This window comes from Megalopta genalis, chromosome 11, assembly GCF_051020955.1.
Source record: "Megalopta genalis isolate 19385.01 chromosome 11, iyMegGena1_principal, whole genome shotgun sequence".
In the NCBI taxonomy this organism is placed as follows: domain Eukaryota; kingdom Metazoa; phylum Arthropoda; class Insecta; order Hymenoptera; family Halictidae; genus Megalopta; species Megalopta genalis.
In genome coordinates, this window is record NC_135023.1 from 12,062,344 (window position 1) to 12,074,168 (window position 11,825).

An 11,825-nucleotide genomic window follows, 5' to 3' on the forward strand; every position below is an offset into this window, starting at 1 on the left:
TAAGGTTTCGTTATTATAGACATTCAAAAAATTTGTGATAACTAACGTTCAGCTAACATTTATACTAACATAAATTGCTGATAAATTCGTTTTAATAAAACAACATTTAATTAAATTACTTTGCCTTATCTGAAATTCGATCTTATTACTCAATGTGACCTAAAGTTATTCAATCGAAGGTTTAGAGGTTAATGCAAAGGATATGGGATCGGATAACGCAAAATAGATTTGAATGTTGTGACAACTGCAGATAAAAAGAATGCAATCACGTTACAGTGCGCGACTTGGTAGTCAACGATTATCAACAAATCAGACAATTATTTTGATCTATCAATTGTACTTACCAATTAAATAAAAGATCGATGCCTTCACAAGTCTGATATAGTCATGTATGATAAAACCGTTGTTCCTCTTCCTAAAATTGAATAATGAGAAAATTGGTCACTTCGAGCAAGTTCACTCACTCAAACAATGAGTTCAGAATAAACAATTTATGTAATACGACTTTTATTCGATTAGTGATTTTTTTTTAAACAAGTCTGGAAAATAATGAGCATTCTCTTGCTACATACTCGAAACAAAGGAAAGACAGTCAACTCTTCACCTATGCCGGAAATGAATCAAAGAACGTACAGTAATGTTTTCACAATTTTCGAAAAGTATGGCATGCTCAAAAAAGCTGAATTAAACATCGTAGCTTCCTGTTTATGTGTAATGTTCTGCAAGTAAACACAATGACTTTGTTTAAAACGATATTATTCCTTTGTAACTATCTTCGATTATGTAGAATTCAAGGGAAGCTTTTTGTCTTGAGAATTCTAACCTCACCTGAGAGAAAGAGAGAGTGCAATTATTTCGAAGATCTCTGGACCCGTTTTACTCAATAACGCAAGAAGCACGCACGCGAATTAAAAGCACCATTTTCTGTTCAATCACGAATCGCATTGTGTGTAGCTGGCCGTTTAACAAATACAGGCAATCACTTGATAAAATCGTAACACAAAAATCTACCTCGCTTTCGTTTGCCTGATGTCTGAAGCGTCATCCACCAGTTGGCGCTACGATTAGGAACAGCTGATTTCTCATGCACGTGCGCTATATGCCAGCATCTGAAAATCAAAACTTTTCGTTAAAGAATACAATCCGATTCTTTTTGCTTTTCGTATCGATCTATTAACGCTACCTCCTTAAATTGAGGCAATATTTAGTATAATTGTGATCTATTCTTCGAAGGGCGAGATCAAGTTTACCAATAATCATAATAGCTGCCTATCCTACTCTTAGCATATAATGGATTATACAAATAGGATGGAGATCGGATTTTCTTCTTTCAAAGAATAGTAACAATAAACGACTGCAATTGTATTATTTAGTAGATATCAATTGAGTTGTTAACATAGTTGATGTATAATTGAAGAATGTTTACAGATATTTAAAATATAATTTCGTTTTCCATTTTCCTTTTCTTGTAAAAGTAAATGCTAAATTTAACAGGTTATCGCTATTAGTTTGTAAACAGTTTTCGACCTTTCTTTTCATTTTTTATCAATTCCTTCAATAATATTCTACGTGACCATCGGAAGCACTTGAAATTGAACAGGATCTCATGGTCAAGTCAACAAATTGCGTACATTATCTACCGCATACTTCTTGTTTGATACCTTCATAGTTATTGTTTTTCTATTAAGTATACACGAAATTATTAAATTATGTTCCTTGCTTTTGTTGTACAATTTCCCGCTCCTTCCAAAATCTCTATTATTTTCTACGCTTTCAAATTTTAAGTTAATATTTCTTATCTTTAATCAAATTATATTATATTGCTAGGTGAACTTGATTACTTGACAAAATTTAATACAAACAGAAAAATAAATTACTATAAAGAAGAGATACAAAAGAAATGTTCAGCAAATGCTCAAATATATTTTATTAAGGACAATAAATTTATACAGTATGTTTTAAGCGATACTGCTAGCATTGGAAGCAATCCTGGGCCATAAATCTGCACATTCTTTTGCAACAGGCCCTGTAATCGCTGATCCTTTCATTTCACCTTTATTATTTACGATAACACCTGCGTTGTCCTCAAAGTATATAAACACCCCGTCCTTCCTCCGAAATGGTTTTCGTTGCCTTATTACCACTGCAGGCATCACTATAATAAAGATAATTTCTAATTACAATATTTGAAATGTAACACATCACACTAAGGCAGAACTGAAACATATATAAATCTATAGCTATAAACTATACAAAGCTAACATAAATAATATGGTTTTCTTCCAAAATAAAAATTTACCCTTTTTTCTGAGTTCAGGCTTTCCTTTCTTCACCGTGGCAACAATCATATCACCTGATCCTGCAGCTGGAAGGCGATTTAATCTGCCTTTAATTCCTTGAACTGCGATGACATATAAATTTTTTGCACCTGTAAGAAAAATTGATGTTACATACTCCTATCGATGAAACTAATATACACTTTATTCCTTCCATGTTAGATGAATTCACAGAAAGCTAACTGTACTAAAAATAACGCCAGTAATTACTGATTTCTGAAAACACTATCTAATGTTTAGATTTTTCATGAAAACTAGTCAAAACACTCTCATTAAATAGGTTAACTATTAACAAATAGCTTCTTCCTAAATTTAGTGAAGATATCTTATATACAATGTTTTATAACTGTAAATGATAATCAACCATGTTATTCCCAATCATAACATGGTCAGTTTTTGAGGTTATATCTAACTTTTGTAATATTTTTTAAAACACTCACCAGTATTATCGGCACAATTAATGACTGCTCCCACTGGCAAACCCAGTGATATCCTAAACTTCGCTCCTGCGGAACCACCACGTCCTTGAAGAAGAAGAATTTCACGTTAATTGTTGATATCGATGAACACGTCTAACGCGGCATTTGCTTCCAATATAAACATCGATTTTTCCCAATTCCATCAATTTTAATGAAAAATTATTCTCGCTGTTGCACGTCCTAGACATTACTATATCGTTTTCAGAAATAATTTCAAACCGATCATTTCTTTTTCAGGGGATTTCTATGGATTCTTTTCGATTACGAAAACCGACTCACCTCTCTTCGACATCTTGGTGTGTTTGAAAGAGGAAGAAACTGCTGTTTACAGCACACTAGTCTTTGCGCAGACTGTGTTGAATCGCTTCCGATGCGGGAATGGCTGCAGTATTCAAATAACTAAATCCGCTATTCCATACATAACCGCATCACATATATTTATGCATTTACTAAAACCTAAGTGAATAAAGTAAGAATTAAATAAACAATAAGAAATATCATTATAGAAATTTTTAGAGTTGTCTACTTATACAGTAGAATTTAGTATTCGTCTATGAAAGTGTTTAATTTAGTTAATTGATTAATGATTGATTTGGTTAAATGAAAGCTGATTTTATATTTACAATTGATCTTCAATTGTAACATCATTTAGTATCGAAATGTTAATTTTATAAATTATTGTCGATTATCAGAAAAATCAAAGCAAAAGTTTCAGACACTACCGACACTCGCCTGTTCTGTCATTTGACGAAGTTGGAGACTAAAGAAAAAGACTAAAATTTTTAATCGTTGTTAAGATATCATATAATAACAAAATGCCTAGTGATCTATTAGAAGATACTATTAATATGGAATTAGAAGGTAATTTTTAATTCGATTTCTATAGATATTTGGTATCACGTTTCTGACTTATGTGATACTTAACCTATCTATTAAGTAATCTATTGAGTAATAGCGCTTAAATACTATTGTTTTTATGTATCCATTCATAACAATTGAATGTTTTCAAATAAGATGCTCGTGGATAATGAGCGTTATTTCTATTATTTGCACTTAATTTTATTACAGTCAAAGTGTTGATTGTATATCAATAAAATCGATTCTACAGCCTATGAAATTTATAAATTGTGCGTTCTTTTTGTTTAGCTAAGGAGACATTGCCTGATGTGATACCTTTGTATCAACCATTCACGGTTGAGCAGATGCTATTACCTGATAATGCAAATTGTTTGGCTGTAGAAGTATTTCTTAAAATGTGTGACTTTACAGTTGAAATAATATCAAAACACAATGCCGAGTACATGTCTCCCACTGGACGTGTACCATTCATTAAATGTGGATCGCTTGTACAATCTGAATTCGATAGAATTGTATCCTTCATAGAAAGTAAAGGTAAAAGTTTATCAAACGACCTCTCTGCATCTTCTAAGGCAGATATGAGAGCTTACATGTCTCTGGTAAATAATGTACTTGTGAATGCGGAATTGTACATTTGTTGGGTTCACGAAGACACGTTCAACAAAGTCACCAAAGAAAGGCATGGAAGTGTATACCCATGGCCTTTAAATCACTTTTTAAACTGGCAAAAGAGAAATGAAGTTATAAAGAAACTCAATGTACTTAGCTGGTATAGTAAGAGTATACAGGAAGTGTGCACTGAAGTTGAAAATTGCTGTAAAGCTTTATCTGAGAGATTGGATGATAAAGAATACTTTTCTGGAGGCAAGTAAGTATAAATTATGTATTTAAGTACCATTAGTTTTATTTTAAATAGAATAATAAGTGATCATTATTTTTAACTTTCATCTAATATTTATTTTGAACTACAGTATTTGTATTCTTTTTAATTTAAAAGGCCCACAGAAGTAGATGCACTGGTATTTGGTCATATCCATGCTCTACTTACAGTCCACTCTAGTCCTTGTGTACAAAATATTGCTACAATTATAAAACGATTTCCCAAGCTTATTAATCATGCAAAGAGAATAGAAGATAATTATTTCGAAGAAGCTTTTAATGAAATCACTGAAGACTTTGAAATTATTAGTACCCCATCCAAAGATACTTTCTGGAATTCTGAATCCCTTGAATCTCTGCCACCACTTTCAGAAGACTCTTTTGAACTTTGATTTTTCCAAAGATTGATTTGTTAGTTTGTTACTACATTTATAATTTTTATTATAACACATAAAATATATATATGTATATTTATACCTATTGATTATTTATTATTCATTCGTTCAGTTAATCAGTTCACGATTGATCAACTTTATTATTTAATTACATTTAGGACACCAAACGAATTAGACGCCTTAGTCTTTGGACATGTTTTTTCTATAATGACGATACATCTACCTGATAACAAACTGGCGAATATTATGCGGAAATATACGCTGCTTATGGCGCACAGCAGACGTATTGAGATTAGGTATTTTCAGAGTCCAAAAAATTAGATAGAATTAAACTCGAACTTCGAATACATCGAACTCAGGTATACCGATTGCGTTGACGTTAAGTTCCTATGTTTTGCTCGTGACATTCGCAAAGATGAGAATGTGACGCCGACACTATGCAGCATTCAATAAATTCAGAGAAATAATTTTATAAAATTAATATGATGTGTGATATAGTAAAATACAAAATGTCTTAGCTAAATGGGATTACCTAATTATCTGTCTTATTTATTGTTGTATGAAAACACTTCTCAAAACAAACTGTTAAACTATTTCAAAAAAGATATGTATAACAAAAGATTTCTTATACAATATCAAATAAGTCACAGACATTTGGGTGATTTCATTAAACTGAAATATAAAATTACAATAAGAATGTAATACATATGGAGTAGAGATTCTCTTATCTAAATTTTTGTAATATCTTGATACCAAAACATTTTATTAACTAAAAATTTCATTCTAATTCTTTACTAGGTGGTAATGTATCTAAATAATATAATAATTAGGTAATAAAACGTTTGGATACCAAAATATTGTAAAAATAAATGTTCAAATAAGGAAGCCTCTACTGTATTATACCATACGTTGATACAAATGCATAAATACCTGAGAATAAATCATTATTATAGTGGCAGTAATAAATGTGTTTCAATGTGTCTGAAGTTCGAGCACGGTGGGATAGTAAATTGTGTAGAAAATAAGAAAGTATTGTTAGTTAACTTGTTATAACTGTTATTTAGAGAAAGTATATTAATGTTGAACATAAAATGTATTATCTTAAATACATAATACTGCACGTGACATTTTTCAGCATTTTTCTCCTCAATCAATTAGGGGTCAAATAGAGTAACAAAACGTTGGAGGCGAGAAGTAAGTAAACGTGACTTCGGATATTTCCAACTGTTTGTTCTTGGAATACTGCAAGAATATATAACCGATGAAAGGTGTCTAACCTAGATACATTACAGAAAAATTTGTCGGAAATAATAATGAATATTTATTCAATAATTATTGTCAATTTTGTTTTCAAGGATTATTTCAATGTACCTGTTATCAGCATTTATATATAATTGTTTCATTAAGCGCTACTAAAAGGCTTTAATCAATGGCAAGTGATGTTTCAGTCATAAATATTGCTTATATAATCGTATTTTAAGAAATTGTATTTAAAACGACGTACTTTTGTACTATAAAATACTACTCAATACTATAATGTTCAAATAATTTTATATCATACAAAACTGATTCTGTAAATAAATATTTAATATTTATGCAACTTTTCATCACTATATGTCTGTATTTCTACAATAATTATGCTAATTCTGTTACATACTTCTTGTCTCCAGCCTTTGGTTATACAACAAACACCGATTGTAATTTTATATTTTAATGAAGTATCGATATTATTAAAACATTTGTGCACTAAATCAATTGTAAAAGGATATTCTAACTTATTAAGGTGTCCTTCTTTGTAAATGTATTTTGATGTGCTGGTATGTTACTAAATAAAAAGAAATGTTCGCAGTTTCAATATAACTTAAACCTTATTATATTCAATGTTAAATGATTAATAAAAAAAAATAATAATACAAACGTTTCTTTCGCACATACAAAGAAGCATGTATTTTTCTTGTATAATCTTCCTACTTTTATTTTTAGTTCACGATCATATCCGTGGTTAACAAATATGATTGAGATTATACTATTACAACTTACACAGAAATGTAGATTTAGTATTTAAACAGAGGTGTAAGTGATTTATGATTGATTATCAAATAAAAGTAAACATAGAAGTCATTGTATGAAATGAAAAATGTACAGAACAATTTGTAGTAATGAAACACTGATTCCATTATTATGCAACATGAAAATACAAAATTGAAAATGATTCGTTTCAACAAGTCTATTTCTACGGTATTATATAATACTCTTTTTATCTATTAAAAGTATTCAATACAAAATTTTCAATTTAAAAAAGAATTCAAGCAGTTCTACAATTTCTTCGTAACAGGTTCAATCTTACACATCTGTGAATTCGTAATGCGAAATGTATTATGTGATCTTGAAGTATAGCAAGGACTACAAGATATAAATTCTCACATTCTTCTCACTCTGCTAAATTATTTTGCTTGGATGTTTTGTTTTGATATAGGTCTCCGTCTCTATGGATTACACGCAACTCTATAATTTTATTAGGTGTAGTTATAATAATATAATTGTCACACTCACGCGCATACAGATACATACATATTGTGTATTCATAATCATCATAGAATTACGAATAGAAATACATATGCATTCAAATAACCTGCGATCTATATTGATTTATACTTGTAGTGCTCAACTAAAGCTTCAACACTTATAGTTTGAATACACTGATCAACCCTTTCGTTCCAATGGACTTACATCTATATCATTTTTGTATTACACGAATCACTGAAATTTCATTCAAATTATATCTATGTAATATCTATATGACGAACCATAGATAACTGTGTGTCGATATAATTAAATTTTAATGATATAAATTCAAATAGAGTTATCAATAATTTTTAAGGGTGACTATAGTCATCTTTAAGAACGAAAGGGTTGAAGGTAATCAGGTTGAGATCATATTTGCTATAATGACTATGCTTGAGTCGAAGACGTTGTAGCTTTCACTACAATATAGTAAACAAATATGTAATAAAAAAAAGGTTAATAGTGACAAACCATAACACGAACTTGTTTTAAGACGTTATTTCAACAGATAGCTGACGTTATTTGTGCAGACAGTAGACAGGTTTGCTAAAAACACAGTCAAGTTGAATTAATCAACTATAAATACAATGAATACAATCATTTTTTTGTACTGAAGGTACGAGCTCAGTATTTCCATTTATGGATTTCCTGTGATTTATGTGATTTCCCCTATGATTTTCTTTTTCGCTATGTATATATATGTATATTATATATATACACATACGTACTGTATATATATAGTAGTAGTATATATATATATATATATAGTAGTATATATATATATATTAAACATATTATGAGAAACGGAAGATACTTGTGTTTATAACTGGAAGTTTGCTCTATGTTCATTTTTTTATCTGTATACTACAACTATATTTTCTTTCTAACCAATGAATTTTACTATTTTTTATAGCTATTGCAATGATCTTATCTTGTGAGTGTTAGCCTTTTAAGCTAATTTCGTGATTAGATAAATGTATAATAAGTGCTTTGCATACTTCTGTATGTAACGGATGCAATTAACTTTACAATTTAACTATAATATTCGTCTGTCTAAAACTAACTTTGATAAGTTTCATAATTTGAATTAAAAAACAAACAATTGTGTGTGAATACATAATCGTGTGTCTGTAAAAAGTATTCAGCAAGTTTACTGAATTTGATTTTAATACTTTTTAATGGATAATCGTTAATTGAAATAATTGTGAGTTTTTGATGAAAATATGCTTTAGACATCTCTCAATTTCACATTATGTACATAATGATATAATTTACATTTCTATTATTAGGTTCCTACAAAGGTACATGTAAATTGAGGGATGCCTATATTTATTCAAATTTTTACTGTTAGAGCTCTTTAAATAATGAATAAATGAACCAATTTTTCAACATCTTTAAACAAAATTTGTACGGAAAATACTAAGAATAATATACAGTATGAAATGTATAAATAAGCTCTAGCAGTCAATATTATTAAATCTTGATTGGTCTGTGAGCTATAAAGTTTCATTATCTATCATTTTAATTGATTGGTACCTGCCCAAAATTTAATAGATATAGATTCTAATATTTACTATGTTGCTGATTGATGATTCTTAACAACGTAATTTCAAAGTATTAAGACGTTAATTTTCACATTTATTTTTCACATTAATCTTATAAGATCAATTTAGATGAAATTATAGGAAGAAATACTTCTTTCAGAAGTATCATCCATATTCGGACAATATAATACAAGCAAATTCATCATGAGTGAATTAACATTTTGTGAATTCTTATGCAAATTGGAATTCAATATCAATATCCTTGCAAAAGCAATTATTTTTTCTGTTAAACATCTTTTTCATTGGACGTACTTATAAATATGATTATTATTGCAAATTATATAATTTTTTGACGTGTATTATTGCACGCATTTGTAAGATGTACATACATATAGATACCTATGTAGGCTGATACTTCCACATTAATTTTGTGCTTAGTACCTAAATTAATCTGGTGGTAAAAAACTAAAAAGCCGGAACTGTTCTCTAATACGTGGTCTAACATCTCCTCCCTACAAAATTAATATTTTATATATTAATAATGGTATCTGTACAGAAACAAGTTAATTATTAAATATATATACGCACCCAGCTTACTAAGTTCTCTAAAAAAGGTAACAACTTCATTAGCTCATTATCCGAACGATCAGCGAACCAGCTCTCTATAGGGATACCATTTTCCAACTGTAATAGAAATATTTATTAAGAATAAGCAAAAATTCAAAATATTTTTTATCAGTTCATATTTACCTGATATCCAAATGCTTGAGGACTATTATCAATAATAACAGTTTTGGATAAATCTCTACCCAATATAGACAGATCTTTGATATAATTTCCATTAACACAAACACAGTGCTCTCTGAACAGACGATACTTTATCAATTTCCTTGTCGGATCTAACAGATTCATTAACTTGTTCGCGTAAACACGCTTACTCGCGGTAAAAAGAATGACTTCGTACAATGATGAAACATGCTCTAAAAATTCACGAAAGTATGGTCGTGTTCTGACAAACACCGTGTATGTTACATCTTGAAAGACAACTGGAAAACGAAACGCTGCATCCGAGAGTTCTTGTAGACTGCAGTGAACCAACGTTTCATCCTATATAAGAAAAATGTGTCTCTACTCAAAAATTCTTAATTTTTTTAGTTCAAAAGGCCATTCTAAATTTTTGTAAATTAGTATTCGGCTCGAAAGCGAACGTACCAAATCTAATACTAGACTAAATTCTGGACTGCTGCGTGTTTTAAGTGGAAGAGCAGGACATCTAGCTCTCATTGCCGGGGTTAAGGGTGGTAAATGCTTGATGAAGACATAAGGGTCGAATGGCTCCCAGTCTTCTTGAACATGAGTAACCATATTCTCTACATCGCAACTTTCTACTATTTCCTCGCTTCCGACCTCCATATATTCACCATCATGGTAATCGCTATCGATATCATCGGAATCATATTTCTCCGTAACGTTCCCATTTGTGTCAGATGAATGATGATGATTTATACTGTACATGGTTGATGCATTATACTTCGTAGTATTAAACCCTGACTCATATTTCGGTGAGTGACTGTCGAGTGAATATTGATTTTTCGATAAATTACTGCTATTCTCATTATTGTTGCTAAGTGCGTATTTTCCATTTGGAAAATACTTGTCTGTCGGGAAAGTACGAGTTCCATACATAGATGTAGAATGTATTAAATTATAGTATTCATCGGGTGTGTCTGTTTGTAAACAAGGAGCAGTGTAATAAACTGAATTGGAATCTGTAACAACATGAAATAGTAATTAATAGATATTTCAAATAGATTGTTTCATAGTGTCACAATGAATTTGTGTACCATTATTCTTATTTTCTTCATCATCTAATGCATATGAAAGGTCTGTGTGTGATCCTATAGATGCTGGAGGCATTAGATTTGTCAGTGATGATACACTTGGAATGGAAGGCTTGAAATCATGTATAGTGGATATTGAGGAACAGCATGTATCTGTGTTCAAAATCGATGAATACAAGGATAGAATAGTTGTATTCCAGTTTTCTTTAGATTCTTCAGAAACTTTTGATACTGTTGTGCATTTTGATGGCTGGAAGAATTGCAAATTATACATGTTTAATTGTGTGAAAAAATGCAACCTAATCTAGTTAGATCGATTATGACTTCTAGTAACTTACAGCAACTGCATCTTTTTGAGATGATCGATGTAACGGAGTTGAAGTAACCATTGACCGCTTTATGCATTTTCTTCTACGAGGTCCTCTCTCTCGTCTAATAGGTGTAGACTTCGCAAAATGTAAAACATTTTCTTTACAAGCCTACGAAGATAACAATCTTTTTAACAAAACTGAATTGGCTTCCTTATAGTAACCAAATGGCTTCGATTGTAGGTCTAACAAATCTAATTACATAACATCCTCGTGAGTTAGTCAGTCACTCTTTTTAACCATTAATTGCTGATTAGTTAGAAAGTATTTCTTTTTTAAGAAACAGTCAAGTTTTGTTTTAATAAATGACCTGCAAAGATCATTTATAATAAGCGAATAACAGTAACATGATCATACGAAAGATGAATGTATCATGTACACGGAAGATAATTCAAATCTCTAGTTTAAGTAACTTGTTGATGCTTACTTCTTTCAGGAAATGTGTGCATCTACGTCTCCAGCGTGTTAATCTGCTGCATTTGTTTGGTTTATTAATACGATGACTATTATTACCAATTGATGGAAGTTTCCTTAGACTGCTAAACTGTATTCGATGATTT

General features: G+C 30.4%; 3 protein-coding genes across 5 annotated transcripts; 1 reads left to right on the top strand and 2 right to left on the bottom strand.

Moving 5' to 3' along the window:
• Nucleotides 1-1,901: 1,901 nt before the first annotated feature.
• On the bottom strand, nt 1,902-3,239 carry RpL23 (ribosomal protein L23). The gene is made up of 4 exons (XM_033479990.2): nt 3,095-3,239; nt 2,777-2,860; nt 2,300-2,428; nt 1,902-2,155 (listed from the first exon to the last, which is right to left on the bottom strand). Exons 1-4 carry the CDS (start codon nt 3,105-3,107, stop codon nt 1,959-1,961), a joined length of 423 nt encoding a protein of 140 aa, XP_033335881.1. The 5' UTR covers nt 3,108-3,239; the 3' UTR covers nt 1,902-1,958.
• Nucleotides 3,240-3,269: 30 nt separating this feature from the next.
• On the top strand, nt 3,270-6,807 carry LOC117226040 (metaxin-2). 3 transcript variants are annotated; one of them, XM_033479985.2, is made up of 4 exons: nt 3,270-3,284; nt 3,531-3,676; nt 3,962-4,541; nt 4,671-5,028. In XM_033479985.2, exons 2-4 carry the CDS (start codon nt 3,631-3,633, stop codon nt 4,942-4,944), a joined length of 900 nt encoding a protein of 299 aa, XP_033335876.1. In that variant the 5' UTR covers nt 3,270-3,284; nt 3,531-3,630; the 3' UTR covers nt 4,945-5,028. The 3 variants fall into 3 exon arrangements, with proteins under 3 accessions (XP_033335876.1, XP_033335875.1, XP_033335877.1); XM_033479984.2 differs by lacking the exon at nt 3,270-3,284 and having other exon boundaries at nt 3,370-3,676; XM_033479986.2 differs by lacking the exons at nt 3,270-3,284; nt 4,671-5,028 and adding an exon at nt 5,106-6,807 and having other exon boundaries at nt 3,386-3,676.
• LOC117226046 (uncharacterized) lies at nt 6,639-11,825 on the bottom strand. Its single transcript, XM_076525078.1, has 8 exons — nt 11,693-11,825; nt 11,468-11,575; nt 11,236-11,376; nt 10,901-11,147; nt 10,269-10,825; nt 9,807-10,163; nt 9,645-9,740; nt 6,639-9,568 (listed from the first exon to the last, which is right to left on the bottom strand). The coding sequence occupies exons 3-8, from the start codon at nt 11,284-11,286 to the stop codon at nt 9,503-9,505; spliced, it is 1,374 nt and encodes a 457-aa protein (XP_076381193.1). The 5' UTR covers nt 11,287-11,376; nt 11,468-11,575; nt 11,693-11,825; the 3' UTR covers nt 6,639-9,502.

Bases quoted from the DNA above. Each gene is read 5' to 3' on its own strand.
- RpL23 (XM_033479990.2), bottom strand. The intron at 2,429-2,776 runs GTGAGTGTTTTA...TTTTTCTTACAG, and splicing joins TAATTGTGCCGATAATACTG to GTGCAAAAAATTTATATGTC. The intron at 2,156-2,299 runs GTAAATTTTTAT...TCTTTATTATAG, and splicing joins GCCTGAACTCAGAAAAAAGG to TGATGCCTGCAGTGGTAATA.
- LOC117226040 (XM_033479985.2), top strand. From the start codon at position 3,631: ATGCCTAGTGATCTATTAGAAGATACTATTAATATGGAATTAGAAG. The intron at 3,677-3,961 runs GTAATTTTTAAT...CTTTTTGTTTAG, and splicing joins TATTAATATGGAATTAGAAG to CTAAGGAGACATTGCCTGAT. The intron at 4,542-4,670 runs GTAAGTATAAAT...TTAATTTAAAAG, and splicing joins GAATACTTTTCTGGAGGCAA to GCCCACAGAAGTAGATGCAC.
- LOC117226046 (XM_076525078.1), bottom strand. From the start codon at position 11,286: ATGGTTACTTCAACTCCGTTACATCGATCATCTCAAAAAGATGCAGTT. The intron at 10,826-10,900 runs GTACACAAATTC...ATGTTGTTACAG, and splicing joins TGAAGAAAATAAGAATAATG to ATTCCAATTCAGTTTATTAC. The intron at 10,164-10,268 runs GTACGTTCGCTT...TTTCTTATATAG, and splicing joins TTAGTCTAGTATTAGATTTG to GATGAAACGTTGGTTCACTG.